The sequence below is a fragment of the Salmo salar genome, chromosome ssa12, assembly GCF_905237065.1.
Source record: "Salmo salar chromosome ssa12, Ssal_v3.1, whole genome shotgun sequence".
Taxonomy (NCBI): domain Eukaryota; kingdom Metazoa; phylum Chordata; class Actinopteri; order Salmoniformes; family Salmonidae; genus Salmo; species Salmo salar.
This window is the reverse complement of record NC_059453.1, coordinates 23015963-23037670: the sequence shown is the minus strand read 5'-3', so window position 1 is coordinate 23037670 and position 21708 is coordinate 23015963. Positions and strand designations below refer to the sequence as shown.

The following is a 21708-nucleotide window of genomic DNA, read 5'->3' as shown; positions in this document are numbered from 1 at the left end:
CCTCTGAATACAGAATAGTTAGTACACTTCCCCTCTGAATACAGAATAGTTAGTACACGTCCCCTCTGAATACAGAATAGTTAGTACACTTCCCCTCTGAATACAGAATAGTTAGTACACTTCCCCTCTGAATACAGAATAGTTAGTACACGTCCCCTCTGAATACAGACTACTTATTACACGTCCCCTCTGAATAAAGACTACTTAGTACACTTCCCCTCTGAATACAGACTAGTTAGTACACTTCCCCTCTGAATACAGAATAGTTAGTACACGTCCCCTCTGAATAAAGACTAGTTAGTACACTTCCCCTCTGAATACAGACTAGTTAGTACACTTCCCCTCTGAATACAGAATAGTTAGTACACTTCCCCTCTGAATACAGACTAGTTAGTACACTTACCAGACAGAAGATATATCAGCCTCCATCCAAGATGTAGACAGGATGTATTGAAACTTGACTTGAGTTATTTGCATGCAAGCTGTCATTTCCGTGTGGGAATTGGAAATGAACACAGGTGTAGTTTTGTTTTCCATTGAAGGAAGCAGTCTCTAGTCTTGTCTTGGGGGTCTATGGGGTAACATTGAAATATAAACAAATGATGTGATTTATACCAACAACGTGGCCAAGGTGAACAAAGAAAATAATCAACTATCTGTGCAGGTTTGTGTTTTGTTGGTTTACTTGTAGTTAAATGTATCCTGGATATAATCTTTATTTAACGGATGAAGGAAGATGAGTTAGACTGGTCTTGTAAGGCAGGGTTTCCCAAACTCCGTCCTGCCCCCCCCTTCGGCTGCACCTTTTGTATTTTTTCAGTAGCACTACACAGCTGATTAAATAATCCAGGACGGAGTTTGGGAACCTTGTTGTAGGGGATAATATTAAAATTTAATCAAAGCTCTGATCGGTGCCAACCTCATGGTGAGCAAGGTGAACAATAGAATAATTAACTGCCTGTTCATAATCCTTCTGTGGTTGTTCTTTAATTGTTTCTTGTGTTCTGTATGTTAATTTGTTAATCTATAATCAAAATGGGAGAAAACAAATATGTGAGGAACAGAATGTTTCAGTAGTAAAACAAAAAGGCGTTCTCTATAGTACCAAATCCGTAAACAGGAGCTGCTTTACCCAGAATTATTCAGACTGCTTAACGATAAGCCTTAAACTACTCGTAATGTAATTCACTAATAAACCACTGCAATTTAGGCCTTCAAATGTGATGTGTGTGTTGTTATGTTATGTTGTGTTGTGTTATGTTATATATAGAAATCCAATCAACAATGAATGAATTAATTATTGCGTTTCAGGCCACTGACACGTACCTGGTGAATGAAGACCCATCCAGAGGCCCCGGGATGCCCGAGTGTTTCCTCGTGTCTGATTCCTACAGGGTACGTACCCACACACACACACACACACACACACACACACACACACACACACACACACACACACACACACACACACACACACACACACACACACACACAGTACACTGTTTTCCCTTCTGTTACTTCTTTACTTTGACAGTCTGAGCCTTGTATATTCACATGTATATACCTGGGACTATTCTACATGTCTACATGTGTAATGTCTCTGCACAGTAACAGAGACATTACTGTTTTTGTCCTCGCTACATTCCCTCTGCTTTTCTTTCTGAAGGTCTCTGACTCCAGCCACCTGTCTGGCACGTTGAGCGTGCTAATGATTTTATCAATATGCTACATCACCTTCCAGTATGTAATAGCCAAGCCACAGGCCATGGTAAACAGAAAGTATGCATACTGCCGTACTCCTTCAGTGTGTAGAAAGAAGAAACGGCAAGGCCCTAACACACACACACACACACACACACACACCAACCGCGAGGCCCTAACACACACACACACACACACACACACACACACGCGAGGCCCTACACACACACACACACACACACACACACACACACACACACACACACCAACCGTGAGGCCCTAACACACACACACACACCAACCGCGAGGCCCTAAATATAGTTAGATGACATATGGTTTTCCCATGTGCTTTTTAATGGCAGATTTAGCCTGTGGGTTTGGGGGGGTTTGAGGTAACTTACTAACGGTCAAAACGGGTTGTTTGATGCATGGGAGTGAGTGTGTGTGTGTGTGTGTGTGTGTGTGTGTGTGTGTGTGTGTGTGTGTGTGTGTGTGTGTGTGTGTGTGTGTGTGTGTGTGTGTGTGTGTGTGTGTGTGTGTGTGTGTGTGTGTGTGTGTGTGTGTGTGGGAGTTTGCATTGTGGGGAGAATGGAATCAGAATACAGAATTCCCTTCGTTTTGAGGCTCTAGAACTCCTGGGTTGTTAGTGGTTGTGGTGAGAGGATCTGTTAAGACAACAACCTGTGATGAATACAGAGATGGTTTGCATCCCAAATGACAACCTATCCCCTACACAGTGCACTACTTTTGTCCAGAACCCTATGGGCCCTGGTCTAAAGTAGTGCACTATATAGGGAATAGGGTGTCATTTGAGTCACCGCCAGAGAGAGGGATTGAGACAGCCAAGGAGAGAGGGAAAGAGTGAGAGCCAGAGAGAGAGAGGAATAGAGAGCCAGGAAGAGAGATAGAGATGGAGAGCAAGAGAGAGAGACACAGAGAGAGAGGGAGAGCCAGAGAGGGAGATGGAGAGAGAGGGAGAGCCAGAGAGGGAGATGGAGAGAGAGGGAGAGCCGGAGAGAGGGAGATGGAGAGAGAGGGAGAGAGAGAGAGAGAGAGAGAGAGAGAGAGAGAGAGAGAGAGAGAGAGAGAGAGAGAGAGGGAGAGCCAGAGAGGGAGATGGAGAGAGAGAGGGAGAGCCAGAGAGGGAGATGGAGGGAGATGGAGAGAGAGGGAGAGCCAGAGAGGGAGATGGAGAGAGAGGGAGAGCCAGAGAGGGAGATGGAGAGAGGGAGAGAGAGAGAGAGAGCCAGAGCACAAAGACTAGGAGTGGTTGGGTCTGTGCCGCAGGGTGTGGTGAGGAGAGGGGGATTTGGAATTGGATCCCCCTCTCTGATTTCCCCTCACTTTTTCTCTCTCTGATTCTCTCAATCTTTATTTCTGTCTCTTCTGCTCTCTTTAATTGGCCACAGAGTGTGGTGTAGCATAGTGTGTGTAGGTGTGTGTGTGTGTATGAATGCGTGCGTGCATATGTGCATGTTCTCTGTTGTGTGTGTGTTCTGTAGGGGCTGCATAGCATTCCTAATGCACAGTGCTGCATGTGGCTGAGGTCTCGTAAATCTACTGGGCTTCAACGGCTCCCAAAAACTCAACTTGGCGCTTGTGCTCCGGGGTGACTTCAAACCCTCCAAAACCGCACCCCTACACACACACACACACACACACAGACACACAGACAGACAGACAGACAGACAGACAGACAGACAGACAGACAGACAGACAGACAGACAGACAGACAGACAGACAGACAGACAGACAGACAGACAGACAGACAGACAGACAGACAGACAGACAGACAGACAGACAGACAGACAGACAGACAGACACATACAAATTGAACACATTCTCCTACCTCACCTCAAGGGTGAATTGGCGGGATGCAGGAGAAGCAGGGTAATTGACAGGGTGTGTGTGTGTGCATCATATGCTCTCCCTGCAGCTATACATACAGAACGTGAGGTTGACCCGAGATGATCAACCAGCTGAACATGGACCAGGGTGTTTAAGGATAAGCCAGCCAGCCAGTCAGTCAGCCAGCCAGCCAGTCGTTGATTAAAAACAGAACTATGTTCTCTTCAGACAACACAAGTCCAATTGTGGCTGACTCTTAAACAGTCTTTCTATTAGCCTGTAGATGACTATAACAGAAGGCTGGGGTTAAAGAGGTTTGGTGTTCTGTAGTACTGTAGTTAGGTCCCCTTATACATATATACAGTAATAGGATATTTCACTGATGCTTTTATACAAAGTGACTTACAGATGTAGGATCTTAATTTGATCACCCTTTTGTTCCTGATAATTTTGTATTGTGACTATATAGGTCGAATTAAGATCTTACATCTGTACATACATTGAACATTATACCCACTACCAGAAGAAGACATGGTAGGCTTACGTAATGTTGAGTGGCTCTGGTAGTTGTGAGATGTGCGGTTTGTAAGTTCTGGCCACCCCTGTTTGATTGGAGTGGTGCTGTCTATACCCTATTTTTAGAGTGGGCTACACTTTATATTACTATGTGTGTGAGAAAGATGTTCAAATGCCTGTCACACACACACACACACACACACACACACACACACACACACACACACACACACACACACACACACACACACACACACACACACACACACACACACACACACACACACACACACACACACACACACAAATGCACTAATAATGGGTAATGTGCATGACTATGATGAGTGAGGGACCCTGTAATTTGACCAACCTGTCTTTAGCAGCCAGTGAAATACCAATTGACAACTTTAAAACATGATGGCAAGTAAGGACTTGGCAGTTGGCACGATCAGGGTTAGTAGCTGTTTCAACGTTATAATTGCGGTCAATGTTGGTTGATGTTTTAAGTTGTATTTTTTCTCTATCCAACTCCAACATGATCACATCTTTATAAAGCGCGAAGATTTACATCTGAATATTTGATAGGGAAATAGAGGGAAAGAGAAGGGGGGAGTGTGTGTCACAAAGAGTTCACAAACTTTTCCCCCAAAGTTTGTGTAGGCTTTCACTTTCAGCTCTCGAGGCGGGGTTAGTGGTACAGCATAGAGTGAGCGGAGCGGCACAGCGGAGCGTTTTGCAATGCAGTACCACATGCAGCGGACTTCCAACTTCTATCCAACTTGAATAAGATTCCACTTTATGAACTCTAAAATAACCATGTACTCCCCTTACTGCTTGACACAGGTAAAAACTCTACTTTTCTTTGGTATTCTGCCTCCACTTTAGCTCTCCGGATGTTGTTGGTTTTTAATGTTGTCGTTGTCCATGTACGGTGCCGCTTGTCAATAATTTGGTTTTAGGGACCTTTTCGCTATCCGCTCGTTTCAGATGGTGTGTTCGACTTCTCTCCGCTCTCTGTCCCTCTTCCCCTTTGATGGCATCTCTCCAACAGGCTTTCTTGTGCGTTTCATTACACATGGTTAGAAGAGAAAATGGCGCTTCTCCTGAATCTATTTTATATCAAAAGGAGGGGAGAGAAGAGTTCAGGAGGGAATGGGGCTCGCGCTATTCCTACATTGGTCGCTTGTTATGCTGTCCTATAGCTATTTAAAAACACAACAATTACACAACAATATCAACTAAGTAAAAGAACCAGCATTGAATGTATTAGTTTTGGAGTGCTTTTCCATGGAAATGAACGATCTTTCGAACTTTGTTGAGATAGTTGTGGTGGCTATGGAGGTGTTTGAGCGACTGTCACTGTGCTTGTCATTCAACCCACACGACAGCTGTACCCGGGCTCTCAGCTTTAGGCTTCTGTTCTGTTGTCACAGAACTTAATTGAAATATAGTTTTACATTTCCAATCGATAAATGTCGTTTTTAGGTTGATAAGGATAGAAGGAAAGGTGTATTATTTCGGAGGACGGCGGGAATGCATGCCCGTTTTCCCTCAGTATTGGATTGTGTTGGGGGTCACAATTGTAGCACGTATACTTGTAGATTCCTTGTATGTAATCGAGTATGGGGAAAGTTATCGGACTATAGTTTTCTTTAATTTGACACACAACTGAAGCAACATCACACGCCTAGACAATGAAGGGAGAAATATGCCATTTAACTATGAGGACTTTATAGTCCTTTGACATCTGACTGTATAGGCCTGATGAGAACGTTTGTAAAGGTTGCTTGTTTTATTTTAGTTGACATTTGCTTGTTTAACGAGATACCTTTACGGCAGAATACGGGTGAATACATAGGCCTACATGAGTGAGTGTTGGTTTTGATATAACTTTTGGGGTTATTGTGGACGGCAAGAAATGAAATGGCAATGCCGTTGTGCGTAAATGTAAGGTGGTATTTATTAATATAGGCCTAACATTGAGGCCTTTCCCTCCGTTGGTTTGGAATTCAGATATGTGTGGACAGTGGTTGGAGAATAAAGTATTGTAGGCTACATTTAACAATTATATACTGATACAACATGTAGTATTTTAGAAATAAAAAATATGGCACACAAGGAAGCGATTTTGGATCATATGCTGGGCTAATGTGTATATGCATTTGAAACAGTTTTGTTGCTGACAAGTCATTGCATTATATGAAGGCCTATTTATCTAAATGGAAAATTACTAATCTGAGTCACTGTTTGATTTATTTCAGATGAAAATCTTAAAATTAGGTCACAGTGCAATTTACTGGCCCGTTTTACTGGAATCAGTTTGGTAGCCTCATGACAGCAGGCCTATGCTGCTTACATGAAATAACAACAGAACACATATTATTTTATTAATTTACTTAAAAAAATACATGTCAACTTTGATTAAGAATTTGGATGTGTATATTGGGACTTCACTGTAGCCGTCTGAGAAAAGCGTTTGAGCGCGCACGGAGCGGTGCGAATTTCACCTTCAACTGAGAAGTGCAGGGCAGGACCGGCAGGACCGAACTTGTTTGGCCCTTGAAGCTCGACGGAAGTAGCTTACAGACAGACAGTAGGCCTATTATACACTTAGATTTGAATATTGCCTTAAATGTCACAATCTCAGCACTCGTTTCACTCTCTTCCTTTGTTTGGTGGTCCCATAGGCAGTAAACTGTAGGGCAACCTCTTCTAAAAATGCATTACTATTATAACGTTTTTTAAAAAAAAATCTGTGTGTGTCTTGATGTTCTGTTTTGTTTAGTCTTTTACCACTATTATTGTATGCTAAAATATAGCCCATATAGCCGTGCAGTAGGCCTATAGGTCACGGGGCCTTAGCTCTTTTCTCAGTATAGCCTATATGCCTTACTTGTGGCTGAGGTCGAATTGTACATTTTTTAATTGCATCTCTGACTTAATTTTAATAGGATAATTCACGCAATCCATATTATTTTACCAGACGCGGCTTTGCTTCTCAGCTTTGCAAGTGTTTTTCGAAGTTCCATGAATTAATGAATGCCCTTCGTTATTTTTATTGGACTTAATGGCCTACTTTAACCATACAATTGAATGTGTTGTTGTCACTGTAATTTCTATTCACTTTCTGTAACAAGTGTTCAGTTTTAGAATTAGGCCTAAGGAACAGTAACCGCATGTTTGGCTGGGGGAAAATATAGGCCCTCTCGGTCAGCTCTTTGTAGTAGACACAGTCAAATCATCAGCTAAAATCACTGTGGAGGTAATGTCAGTCTTAAAGAAACGTATTTCTAGTAGAAAATCATAAACAGCATTAATTATTTCTTTAAAGATAGATATTGTCGTATGGGTCAGCTGGGGTCAATGTAATTTAGCTTGTAAGAGTTCAGACTTGGCATTATTTAATTTGTTTGTTTTATTTGCCTATACATTTATTCAGGGCACTTCTTTCAAAACCTGCATATTTAGTTTAGATATATTTCCAAGCCAAGTGCATATGGGGTTGAGCTCCGCGCGCATCATGTTTCTCTTTCTTTCCATTAATTAAAATTAATTGGCTACAGATCCGCCTACATGAGCCGAGCAGCGCGGCGAGCGCGTGCATGCTGCCCATATGCGCGTGCATGCTGCCCATATGCGCGTGCATGCTGCCCATATGCGCAATACATATTGATCTTGTTAAGCTTCTGTGAGCTGATTTGTTTTCCTCGCGACTGATATATTTTTCACCAGTAATTGATTTGTCAGCGTTATAATGATCTGATTTAATTTAAGTCTAGTAGCATATTCAGTATTTGCATTATAAAAAGGCAGTCAAAGTTGTTTGGCCTCAAGACATTATGGAGATCATTTGGCAGTGAGAATATGGAAGGAAATACATGATTTATTTTTCTTGACGGTTCCAATATTATATGTTTGCAAGTTGTGCAAATTCTTGCGATATGATCTTTTGACTAAAAAGTTCCCTGCAAGCGTTGAGCGGAGTTTTCAGAGGGCCAATTAGCCTTGGTTTTCCGGTGAGTGAGAGAGAGAGTGTGTGTGTGTGCTTATCATACCACCCACCCGCGGGAATTATCCTCGCGTTCCTCCGGAATCAACCATTTTGTCTGGAGATTGTCTTTACATTTTCTTTGATTTAACCATGTTGTTAATAATGAAACAATCAGCAATGGGGACATGTGGTAACAAATGTAAACAATCAGTGATACATTATTAATGAGGATAAAAGCTTTGTTGGAATGGACATGATTAGGTGAGGGACCTTGGGCATGACGCGTAATGGACGCGAAGTATGGATAGCCAAATCAGTACATTTGCAAAGTGGCGCTGGGAGGGTTTTTGAGGAGGAATATGGCACTGTTTTATGCTTTTTTTTTGTAGGGAGAGGAGGGAACCATTTGCATAAAGGTTTTATGTAATGTGTTTGGATATCAATTATTGCTTCAGTCTCCACTCAAGTTTCCCAGAAAATGTGATGTTTAGTGCAGGCTAGACTGCGTCGAGTCTGGATTTACTTGCGTTTTCACGAGGCTTCCGCAGTCTGCCTTTTACGCACAGTGCCAACCCATGACGTTTTCTGCTGCTCTTGATAACAAAATACGCAACTCTTGCTGGATATGCGTTTAGTTGTTGGTCGATTTAATGTTTTTATTTTTATTTATTTATATATTTTATGTTTAGTATATTCCCCACTTGTTTTAGAATTGATTTCAAGATCAAATGCGTAGGCTTACTTAAAACGCACTGAGCCGCGTGTGGCAATGAATGCCCGCGTTATGGTCGACTTGAAAGAAAGAAATGAGTTTAGGCCAAACATAGCTGTGAGCATTAGGAAATGTACGTTTGGTGATAGAGATGATGTCATAATTATCTCTCAAACAATAATGTAGTTGTAGTTTGATTGCGTGTGAAGGGAAAGCAAGGACACCGCAGTATGTGTGTCCATATTAGTGTGTTTGGGAAGCGCTGCCACGAGATTTGGGCAGGTCAGCGTACAGGGATAAATGTGCAGGGCCAGCTCTAGCCTTCTGGGTGCCCTAAGCGAGATATCCTGCAATTGTACACATTTTGCCGTGGGGTGGAGCGACATTTTTTAAAAGTTTTAAAGCGGCCTGAGGCCATAAGCGATGTCATGTCTGCCTGGAGCCAGTGCTGTCAATGCTTGTAGGTTAACCCCTTCCTTCATCACTTCAGTACTGGAAGCACCAAACTATTGATTCATCTCAATGAATGATTCAGTAGTTGATGATGATGTCCTTATTTATTATGCAATTTATCAATTTGGAACAGTTGAGAAATCACAAAATTAAATGTTTGTTACATGTCTCATTTTTCAACTATTCCAAATAGATGAATTTGCCTTCACTTTTAAGTTACAGCTTGCCGTGGTAGATAGATATTGCCTGGCTACCCAAACCCCTTGCTCCAGCCAAATACTACGCCACGACCATGAACGTTAGTTTATTCTCTGCAATGAGTCTGGATCTGAGTACCTCTGAGTACCTCCCCTAGAACGCAAACACATTCTAACCATTCTGATTGGTGCCAGAAACCGATGGGTTGGGCCAGCACCAGAAATACATGTGGGTAAAGCAGCTTTTAGAAAATTCATCACTGGCTTTGATACTCTGATTGGTTAGAAAGGATCCAATTGCTGATGACTTTGTTTTGTCCAACACTCCTCATTTTGACATCACCACAAACGACTTCAATGATGGCAGTCTCAGACTGAAGTATGTAGCTAACATAGAGCAGCGGAAGAATTCAGTTTGAGTCGTCAGGTAAAGATAGATAGGCCTCAGTCCTGATGTCAGGCGATCAGTCTGTCAGTAGTGTGAGTTATTCTCACCCAGTTTGTCCTCCAGGGACCTCATGCGTCAGCGGTGGGTTTTGGTTACACCAGCACCGGATGGTGACTGGGGTGTACGGTGGTGTTGGTGTAAGCCGAGGTGGCCTCCCTTGATCCGGTAACATGCTGGTAACATCGTTCCTGCCGTGGTGTCACTTTTCACCACACCGATACCGGGACAGGAGCTGGTGATGGACATAGAAATATAACTATTAGAATGGGACCCGCAGCCCCTCCACCTATCAGGGAATATTGACTTGAATGGAGGTGCCCATTCTAGTCGTTGTATTTCTATGATGGTGGAGCTGAGAATAGGCATAGGGTTTGGGGTGATGGATGGGTAGAATGCCCCGGTGCTGCCTGGCAGGGTGACACCCTGCACTACATTGTGTTCTGGTTACTTAATTCATCTCCCCCAGGCTAATGGAGGACACCGCTCTGCTTGGGGTCAGCTCTGCCTGGGGTCAGCTCTGCCTGGGGTCAGCTCTGCTTGGGGTCAGCTCTGCCTGGGGTCAGCTCTGCCTGGGGTCAGCTCTGCCTGGGGTCAGCTCTGCTTGGGGTCAGCTCTGCCTGGGGTCAGCTCTGCCTGGGGTCAGCTCTGCTTGGGGTCAGCTCTGCCTGGGGTCAGCTCTGCTTGGGGTCAGCTCTGCCTGGGGTCAGCTCTGCTTGGGGTCAGCTCTGCCTGGGGTCAGCTCTACTTGGGGTCAGCTCTGCCTGGGGTCAGCTCTGCTTGGGGTCAGCTCTGCCTGGGGTCAGCTCTGCCTGGTGGGCTCTGTGCTAGTACATATGTTCTATGTGTATAGGACTATGTCTGTTATATATACTGCAGTGCTTGTAAATGTGTACATTTACTGTATGTGTTTATGCACGCTTGTACGCATCCATGTATTAATACATGTATATACATTTACTATACTGTATGCATAATGAGAAAGAATGTACATGCATATATACATTGACACATTGAAACAGAATACTCCATCTCTACCACTGGTAACCTAATGATGCAAGCACTAAAGTCCCAGCTAGCTGAAGTCCTGTAGGATACCTTGTACTATATCTCTCATCCCGGGCCGGGGGCCAGGGGCCGGGGGCCGGGTGCATCTCCTCTCCTCCTGCCTTTGAGGAAGACGAGTTAAATCCATCCTCTGTTCATCTGTTTATCTGTGCAGTCTTCCTGACCGCCCATGGAAAATGGATTTACCACACTTTACCGCTGCCGCTCCACAATCACCATGCAGCACAGGATAATAGGTTGCTGACTGTCCCCTGTGTGTGTGTGTTTGTGTGTGTGTGTGTGTGTGTGTGTGTGTGTGTGTGTGTGTGTGTGTGTGTGTGTGTGTGTGTGTGTGTGTGTGTGTGTGTGTGTGTGTGTGTGAGAGAGAGAGAGTGTGTATTTGTGTATAACACCCCAACCCCCCAGCATGGATTAGATTTTGGCTGAGCCGTGGCCAGTGGTAGCAGGCAGCCCCTACAGCGGTCTGGTGGCGGTCTGTGATATACTGCTGTGGAACACACACACACACACACACACACACACACACGTTCCAGATATACATAGTGAGGATTGTGGTGGAGGGAAGAAGTTACGATAGAGAGAAGAATAGATGACAAACAGCCGTACCCTCCTCTCCTTAGCCAAGCCAATCTCACCATGACAAAATACATTTTATATTCAATGTGAAATGTGCTCATTGTAAGGCACCTATTTGCTTAGTTTAAAGATTAGAGATGAAGTGTCGAACTCTGAAAAACCTTGTCATTCAATTCACTCATGACTTCCTTCTGCAGGGTATTACATTCTATCAGACATCAGAACCAAATGTACACACATACCAATAATGAAACGGTGTAGATAGATGAAGGCCACAGACTCTGGCTGTTTCCAAAATGGTACCCTATTCTCTACATTATGCACTATGGACCCTGGTCAAAAGTAGCGCACTATTTAGGGAATAGGGTGCCATTTGTGAGGCAGCCTCTGAGTCTGAGGCCACACAGTAAACAGACAGACCAGCCTGCGTTTGCCAACTACCAACCAGGAACATACATAAGGTAAGGAGGGAGGGTTGTGTCCCAAATGGCACCCTATTCCCTAAACAGTGCACTACGTTTGACCAGGGCCTACGGGGAAAAGGTTGCCGTTTGGGACGCAGCCAAAGTCTGTGATTCTGCCAAGTTGGAGACAACTTTCAGAAGACGTGATAACGGAAAGACGCAATGAAAGACGTGAAGGATGAGAGGAGTGAGGGATGAGAAGAGGTTCTCTGACAGCTGCCCTGGAAGAGAAGAGACTCCCATTTTCTTTTACTTCCTCCTCCCTCCACTTTCTTCTCCTCGTCGACTCGCCTCTGTTGAAGAGAAAGCAACGTTTGGGAAGGATCCTCAACTCTGGAGGAGTTGTTGTTTCCCTCCCCCTCCTCCCCCTGCCTCACCCGTTGGTGTTTTTTTTCTTTTATTCCGTTTCTTCTGTGTTTCGTCGGGTAGCTAACCCAGTGAATGGGACAAGGCGGTTAACCGTGAAATGAAAGCTCTTAGTTACTTGTGGGGTTTTTCTCCAAAGAGGATTTGACACATCATGCATCCATACACAGACCACTCACACATACACAGACCACTCACACATACACAGACCACTCACACATACACAGACCACTCACACATACACAGACCACTCACACATACACAGACCACTCACACATACACAGACCACTCACACATACACAGACCACTCACACATACACAGACCACTCACACATACACTGACCACTCACACATACACAGACCACTCACACATACACAGACCACTCACACATACACAGACCACTCACACATACACAGACCACTCACACATACACAGACCACTCACACATACACAGTACAGACAGATCTACTTAGAGCCGCTAGATCAATGTACAGGCATTGATTTCTGACAAAGCAGATCTGTTGAATGCGTTTTTATATTCTATATGTATTTTATATGTAGAATTAGAGTGACTAGACACTGTATGTCCAAGCATCCAGCGCCAATTAGATGTATAGATCCTCTCCCTTCATTTCTGCAACACCAGTTCTATTGAGTCCATGTATAGTGTGTTCTGTATGTATTCTATGTCAGAGAAATGCCCCTGGCTGGTAAGCAATTCTATGAATGCATTTCTATATTATATAGCTATGTATTTTATGGGGAAAATGCCCTTGCTAAATCTGGTGGGAGACGTTTAGTATAGAAGAAAAAGGGTTTTATTAAACGAATAGATGTCACGCTCTTCTCAGTAGAAGTGAGCCAAGAAACTGTACTGTGGATCGTTCTGACAGGATTGAAACCAGGCAGTCAGCCGTGAAAACCATGTCTCAGTTCAGAGATGCTCCGTCCCATTAAAGGACTTGACTAAATCCTCCGTCTCAAAGGATTTTCTACTTACTATCGCCGTCTCCATCAGGTGCTTGATACAATGTTTGCGTCACGTGTTACGATACGATTTGCATTTTTGTCTTTTAGCAAACGCTCTTATCCAGAGCGTCTAACAGGAGAAATTAGGGTTAAGTGCCTTGCTCAAGGGTACCTGGCCAGATTTTTCACCTAGTCGGCTCGGGGATTCGGGGATTCGAACCAGTGACCTTTCGTTTACTGGCCCAGCTCTCTAACCACTGTATCATGTATTAGTAAACTGAAGAGAATTTGCAGACAGAAGCTTCACTGTCAGATATGTTATAAATATATATATATCCAGTGCAGACAGTTGATGTGAAGATTTGCAGGAAAGCCGTAGTGCCGGAAAATAATCTGATTGGTTAGCTGCTAGGTGAAGAAGTAATAACACAGCATATGATGCAGGTAGAACAGCCTGACTGGTTAGCTGCTAGGTGAAGAAGTAATAACACAGCATATGAAGCAGGTAGAACAGCCTGACTGGTTAGCTGCTAGGTGAAGAAGTAATAACACAGCATATGAAGCAGGTAGAACAGCCTGACTGGTTAGCTGCTAGGTGAAGATGTAATAACACAGCATATGATGCAGGTAGAACAGCCTGACTGGTTAGCTGCTAGGTGAAGAAGTAATAACACAGCATATGAAGCAGGTAGAACAGCCTGATTGGTTAGCTGCTAGGTGAAGAAGTAATAACACAGCATATGAAGCAGGTAGAACAGCCTGACTGGTTAGCTGCTAGGTGAAGAAGTAATAACACAGCATATGAAGCAGGTAGAACAGCCTGACTGGTTAGCTGCTAGGTGAAGAAGTAATAACACAGCATATGATGCAGGTAGAACAGCCTGACTGGTTAGCTGCTAGGTGAAGAAGTAATAACACAGCATATGAAGCAGGTAAAACTGCCTGACTGGTTAGCTGCTAGGTGAATAAGTAATAACACAGCATATGAAGCAGGTAGAACAGCCTGACTGGTTTGATCCCTGTTTGATGGGACCATAGAGATACATGTATATGATTAATTTTCTATTTAGTCCTGTGGTTGGAACAAGCATTCGTCAACCATACAGCTAGATATAGGTTAGTGTATGTGTAATACAGTACCCTTTGCCAGTTGATCTGATCGTGGCTCATAGGATACCATAGGTCTAGAGTACCAGTGCTTCACTACATTGGCATGACACAACACACTCTGAAGGTCATTTATTTTAGTGTGTTTGTACCACAGGGACAAGTGAGGAGCGTTTGCATGGGGAGGTGTTGACAGGAGCGTCTAATGCTGTAGGCATGTTAGACAGTCATATCAATATAGAGCAGCTCTCACTCTTTTTCTCTCCCTCTCTCTCTTTCTCTCTCTCTCTCTCTGTCTCTGTCCCCTCTCTCTCTGTCTCTGTCCCCTCTCTCTGTCTCTGTCCTCCTCTCTCTCTCTCTGTGTCTCTGTCCCCCCTCTCTCTCTCTCTCTGTCCCCTCTCTCTCTCTCTCTCTCTCTCTCTCTCTCTCTCTCTCTCTCTCTCTGTGTGTCTCTGTCCCCTCTCTCTCTCTTTCTCTCTCTCTCTCTCTCTCTCTCTGTCTCTGCCCCCCTCTCTCTCTCTCTCTCTCTCTCTCTCTCTCTCTCTCTCTCTCTCTCTGTCTCTGTCCCCTCTCTCTCTCTCTGTCTCTGTCCCCTCTCTCTCTCTCTGTCTCTGTCCCCTCTCTCTGTCTCTATCCCCTCTATTTCTCCCTCTCTCTGCCCCCCCTCTATCTGTCTCTCTCTGCCTCTCCCTCTCTTTCCCTCTCTCTCTTTTCCTCTCTCGCTCTCTCTCTGTCCCCCCCTCTCTCTCTGTCCCCTCTCTCTCTCTCTGTCCCTCCCCATTCTCTCTCTCTCTGTCCCCCCCTCTCTCTCTGTCCCCTCTCTCTCTCTCTGTCCCTCCCCATTCTCTCTCTCTCTGTCCCCCCCCTCTGTCCTCTCTCTCTCTGTCAGTCAGTCCAGTACTTTTCGTACTGAAAACCGTCCTGTGATTCCTACCACTGTAGTAGAAGTGTACTAGGCTGGGCTAGGCCTGGACAGTACAGTCAGCCAGTCTCAGTAGAACAAAGTGTTCTCTAACTCTCTGCTCTCACTCCTCTGGAGAGAGGAGGAGGGTTTTGGCTGCCCTCCAGGGGTGGAAAAATCTATAAGCCATTACGTAATATACCATATCTTTACCTTAGGTGAACCCAGTACAAGATCCACAGCTGTGAGCACACAGAGGGAGTCAGAGAGGCCTGTGTGGAAAAGAGATTGTGTGTGAAGGGAGAGAGAAAGAGTGCGTGTGTGTGTGTGTCTGTGTGTGTGTCTGTGTAGAAACAGAGAGAGGGAGAATGAGTGTGTGTACTGTATTAGAGAGAGACTTCTTTGTGGCCAGTCTGCAGCACTTGCAGACCATCACATCAATAGGTCACATCACAATTAGCTGGAACTCTATTGTAACATTAGCTTCTTTCCTTTCTTTCTGTTTTTCATCTGTTTATTTGTTCATTTTCAAGCATACTTTTTGAAAGCAGCATTTGCATAGATAGACTTAAGAGGAGACTTCTGGATTCTTCACAGTGACTTGGCCAAGTGATCAGGATGCTCGTAGAGTAAGTCAGACCCTCTGTGATTCATTCGTTCATTTATATATACAGTTAAATCAGAATCCTGTTGTGTGATGCGAAACGCCATGGCAACGTACTGCACTGTACATCCAAAGCCGCTGGGCTGAATATTAATTTACGAAAGCTTCTTCTTCCCGCATACAGATAAGTGTGTGTGAATGCGTGCATACAGGTGTGTTTGAAAATGGGACTATGAGGCCGCAGGCCGTGCAGCGGTGAACAGACCTGCTTTTCACTTCACACATTGACAGTATTGGCACGTCAACGCTTTCATCCCATAATATGCACTAATCATGGTTTGACAAGATGGGTCAGGTCTGCATCCCAAATGGCACCCTATGGGCCCTGGTCAGAAGTAGTGCACTATAGAGGCTCTGGTCAGAAGTAGTGCACTATAGAGGCTCTGGCCAAAAGTAGTGCACTATAGAGGCTCTGGTCAGAAGTAGTGCACTATAGAGGCTCTGGTCAAAAGTAGTGCACTATAGAGGCTCTGGCCAAAAGTAGTGCACTATAGAGGCTCTGGTCAAAAGTAGTGCACTATAGAGGCTCTGGTCAAAAGTAGTGCACCATAGAGGCTCTGGCCAAAAGTAGTGCACTATAGAGGCTCTGGTCAAAAGTAGTGCACTATAGAGGCTCTGGCCAGAAGTAGTGCACTATAGAGGGAATAGGATGCCATTTGGGACGCAGGCGCAGACTCTTTTGGTTTTGATGTGACTGACACTATCTTGAGTTTGTGCGAGTCCAGGCCTCACAATACATGCGTCCACATCTCCTTAATGGCTATTGTCGTGATTCTCTGGCTGTCCGTGTGAATAAATTCCATTGGCCCAAACGTTTTCCTCTACACATCGATGCTTGGTGATGGGTCTAATGTTGTTCAAGAAGGGTCACGTTAAATGAATTAGATTCAGGTGCCTGCTGCTGCTGTTTTCAATCTGATTGCAGACTACTTCCAATATTAGGCTTGTCACGCTTGTCGTTGGAAATGGAGGACCAAAACGCAGCAGGTATGTGTATGCTCATCTTGAGATTTATTAACTTCCAAAATGAACGTACAAAATAACAAAACAAGTGACCGAACGAAATACAGACAGTCTGGTAAGGCACAAGGCTAAACTCAGAACAATCACCCACCTCTCAAGGACCAAGCAGCAGAGGAAGGAGCAGAGGGACTTCGAGTTGGACTGGCGGGAGAAGTGGACCTGGGAGGAAGTTCTGGACGGGGCCGGACCTTGGCACCAGGCTGAGGATTATCGCCGCCCGCAGTGGGAAATTGAGGCAGCCAAGGCAGAGAGGCGGAGGTACGAGGCCAAGTACGCGCTGAGGGAGAAGCACGAGAGGCACCCCCAATAATTTTTTTTTGGGGGGCACACGGGTAGTTTGGCTAGGCGTAAGAAGAGCCGGAAGCCAGCTACTCGTGGTTATATGGAGGAGCGTATGGGGTGGAGAGCGCTATGTTTCGCTGAGGAGCGCACTATTTCACCCATACGCACGCACAGTCCGGTGCGCGTTATTCCAGCCCCTCGCAGGTGCCGTGCTAGAGCGGGCATCCAGCCTGGTAGGAGGATGCCTGCGCAGCGCATCTGGTCGCCGGTACGCCTCCGAGGACCAGGCTACCCAACTCCCGCTCTACGCACGGCTACCATCAGGCCCCTGCACAGCCCAGTCTGCCCTGTACGAGCACCCCGCTCGTACAGGGCTACTAGTTCCATCCAGCCAAGACGGGTTGTGCAGGAGGTAAGATCGAGACCGACTGTGCGCCTCCATAGCCCTGGGTTTCCAGCTCCTGTCTCTCGTGCGGACCCAGAAGTGCGTCAACCCAGTCCGACTCGTCCTGTTCCCGCTCCCCGCACTAGCCTGGAGGTGCGTGTACATAATCTGGTAAGCCCAGTACCAGCACCACGCACCAGGCTACAAGTGCGTCAACCCAGCCACGCCACTCAACAGTCACCTGAGCTGCCCGCCAGTCAACAGTCGTCACCAGAGCTGCCCGCCAGTCAACAGTCGTCACCAGAGCTGCCCGCCAGTCAACAGTCGTCACCAGAGCTGCCCGCCAGTCAACAGTCGTCAGAGCTGCCCGCCAGTCAACAGTCGTCAGAGCTGCCCGCCAGTCAACAGTCGTCAGAGCTGCCCGCCAGTCAACAGTCGCCAGAGAGGTCAGACTGCGCTGAACTGCCGGAGTGGCCAGACTGCGCTGAACTGCCGGAGTGGCCAGACTGCGCTGAACTGCCGGAGTGGCCAGACTGCGCTGAACTGCCGGAGTGGCCAGACTGCGCTGAACTGCCGGAGTGGCCAGACTGCGCTGAACTGCCGGAGTGGCCAGACTGCGCTGAACTGCCGGAGTGGCCAGACTGCCCTGAACTGCCGGAGTGGCCAGACTGCGCTGAACTGCCGGAGTGGCCAGACTGCCCTGAACTGCCGGAGTGGCCAGACTGCCCTGAACTGCCGGAGTGGCCAGACTGCCCTGAACTGCCGGAGTGGCCAGACTGCGCTGAACTGCCGGAGTGGCCAGACTGCGCTGAACTGCCGGAGTGGCCAGACTGCGCTGAACTGCCGGAGTGGCCAGACTGCCCTGAACTGCCGGAGTGGCCAGACTGCGCTGAACTGCCGGAGTGGCCAGACTGCCCTGAACTGCCGGAGTGGCCAGACTGCGCTGAACTGCCGGAGTGGCCAGACCGCCCTGAACTGCCGGAGTGGCCAGACTGCCCTGAACTGCCGGAGTGGCCAGACCGCCCTGAACTGCCGGAGTGGCCAGACTGCCCTGAACTGCCGGAGTGGCCAGACTGCCCCGAACTGCCGGAGTGGCCAGACTGCCCTGAACTGCCGGAGTGGCCAGACTGCCCCGAACTGCCGGAGTGGCCAGACTGCCCTGAACTGCCGGAGTGGCCAGACTGCGCCGAACTGCCGGAGTGGCCAGACTGCCCTGAACTGCCGGAGTGGCCAGACTGCGCTGAACTGCCGGAGTGGCCAGACTGCCCTGAACTGCCGGAGTGGCCAGACTGCCCTGAACTGCCGGAGTGGCCAGACTGCCCTGAACTGCCGGAGTGGCCAGACTGCGCTGAACTGCCGGAGTGGCCAGACCGCCCTGAACTGCCGGAGTGGCCAGACTGCCCTGAACTGCCGGAGTGGCCAGACTGCCCTGACCTGCCGGAGTGGCCAGACTGCCCTGAACTGCCGGAGTGGCCAGACTGTCCCGAGTTGCCAGACTGCCCAGACTGTCCCGAGTTGCCAGACTACCTTTTCTGATGACGATTTCGCATTATCGTCAGAAGACGAAGATACTTGTGACAAGGCTCTAATACATGGGTCGGCAACAGGCGTCCCGTGGGTCAAAACGGGCCCGCGAGGGATTCTTTTTGGCCTGCCAAAGTTTAGTAAAAAAAAACACACAAAAAAAACATATTTGTTTGGAATTCAGCAAAAAAAATCTAAAAAGCACATATTTTCCCAGGTATTCCCACGAATAAAAAAAGAAAGAAATGTGATTGTGTCTCAAAGTAATCAAAGTATGAAATGATTGACATTTTCTAATACAATCTCTTTTTGGGCTTACATGTAGTTGTGGTAAATCCGCAGTGTACAAATGAATATAATTATCTTCGGGGCCCCCGACCCTCCGAGGCTGAATTTAGTTACCTACCGCTGCTCTAAAATCAACCACCTGCCAGACATATTGACAATTACAAAATAACATGGTACGAATCAGTCAACTCTGATGATGACTGTTATTAAATTGTCCGTGATGACGGTTGATAAAACCCATATGGATTGGGGAAGAGACACACACACACACACACACACACACACACACACACACACACACACACACACACAAACATGTGCTGAGAGGTAATTGTAAGTTAATGTGAAACCGTAGTAAAACACATGCAGATGTGGATTAGAAGGTTTTACCACAGACTCAGTTCTAACTCTTTCCATTGTTACACTCCTTACATTATTCCTAGTTTAGTTGGACCAATCTCACCTGTGGAATTTCAACACAGTCACACACATGCAACTCTTCAACTGGGGGTCGGACCCTCGAGTGAAAGACTTTTGGAGCCCCCTCTCTCACCACACACACGGCTGGTTAACTGTGGTGCGGTGGTGAGGGCGGTTGGCGGTATTGGGGGGCCGGCGGCTGGTGGCTACAACTAGGGAGGCAGATGGCTGGGTGGGAGATGGTGATATGTTTGTGTTTATTGACTTAAAGACACACACACACACACACACACACACACACACACACACACACACACACACACACACACACACTCACACACATACAAAAACACACACACACACACACACCAGGGCTCCAGACTCAGGGGAAAGGTGTGTGTTTAGAGCACACAGGCCTAATGATGCTGGTTTAGACATTCTTGCGGTACTCTCTCTGGCTTGTGGTGTGTTAACTGGAACAGGGGCGACAACAAGCCAGCTCAGTGAGAGTAGTGGGAGTTTGTGAGCCCTATGGGCCCTGGTCAAAAGTAGTGCACTATATAGGGAATAGGGTGATATTTGGGAGGCAACCATGGAGGAGGGAAAACATACATCTCCAATGAGCATCGAACTAGTTCCCGGCAGTTTGTGTTTTCCCGGTTGCGCTCAATGTCTTTCTTTTCATATTCAGATGTTATGGATTCTGGAATAGGGCCGATCCTTTTCCCAGCAATGGGAATTTACACTGTTTGGATGTTCTCTCTCGTGTTCCAAACAGAGGACTTTTGAGTTGGAGGCTTTACGGGAGGTTTATAAGTGAATACTCAACCGCTTTTAAACAAATATCGGAATGACGTAAAACATCCCATTTAATTTGTTATTACGTCTAGATTTTCCTTTCGTGTGTTTGTGGGGTTGGGATGTGTGTGTGTGTGTGTGTGATTCATAGCGTGGCAGTGTGTAGTCAGGCCTTTTACACAGGTGAGAAAATGCTGACCTGGACCAGAGTAAGTACTGTAACCTACTGCTCACTGTCTCTGTGTCTCAGAGTTTTCTCAGTACAGGAGATATCTGCACACACACACACACACACACACACACACACACACACACACACACACACACACACACACACACACACACACACACACACACACACACACACACACACACACACACACACATACACACACACACACAATATCACACAAACCCGCTCTCTCTCTCTCTCTCTCTCTCTCTCTCAGTAAGAGCGAGCCATGGGTCTTATCTCAGATTTTGTCAAACTAAAAAGCTACTTTGCTAGCTTTCCTTGGAAATCAGCCCGTCTAGCCGTTCTAACAACTATTTCTCCATTTGCCAGTCCATTGTCTAAGAACGGAATGTCATTCATTCCCAGGACAGTTACCCAACTTCCCTCCCCAGTCGGCCTCTATGTTAAACCCTACCTGGTTCTCCAACCTGTCTGACTCCACTGTCTACCCCTCCAGACTAAAATGGCTGATACAAACATATTGAGTTTCTTTACGGGATGTGAAGGAATGCTGATACTAATGCATCAAAACCACGGCTGTGTCCCAAAGGGCACCCTATTCCCTATATAGTGTACTACTTTAGACCAGGGCCCCATATGGCTCTGGTCAAAAGTAGCACACTATACAGGGAATAGGGTGCCATTTGGGACACAGACCATATTATACTACTTAGAGGGAGCTAGTGCTACGAGCCAAGTACCTATCTGAGGAATCAGATATTATGGAAATGTGCCTCCTCTTAATCCTTCTCTATCCCCCTTTATGGTCTGCGT

The 21708-nt window shown here is 46.3% G+C and overlaps 1 protein-coding gene across 19 annotated transcripts in view; it reads left to right on the top strand.

Moving 5' to 3' along the window:
* The window catches only part of LOC106590752 (nuclear factor 1 X-type), a 162513-nt gene that overhangs the window by 18113 nt on the left and 122692 nt on the right, over positions 1-21708 (top strand). For 18 of the 19 annotated variants that reach the window (XM_045691086.1, XM_045691088.1, XM_045691083.1 and 15 more), the window contains exon 2: positions 1312-1395. In XM_045691086.1, coding sequence (XP_045547042.1) covers positions 1312-1395 — 84 coding nt within the window. Of the gene's footprint in view, positions 1-1311; positions 1396-4623; positions 4909-21708 lie in introns of those variants that run through there. The other variant, XM_045691076.1, reaches the window with a different exon arrangement.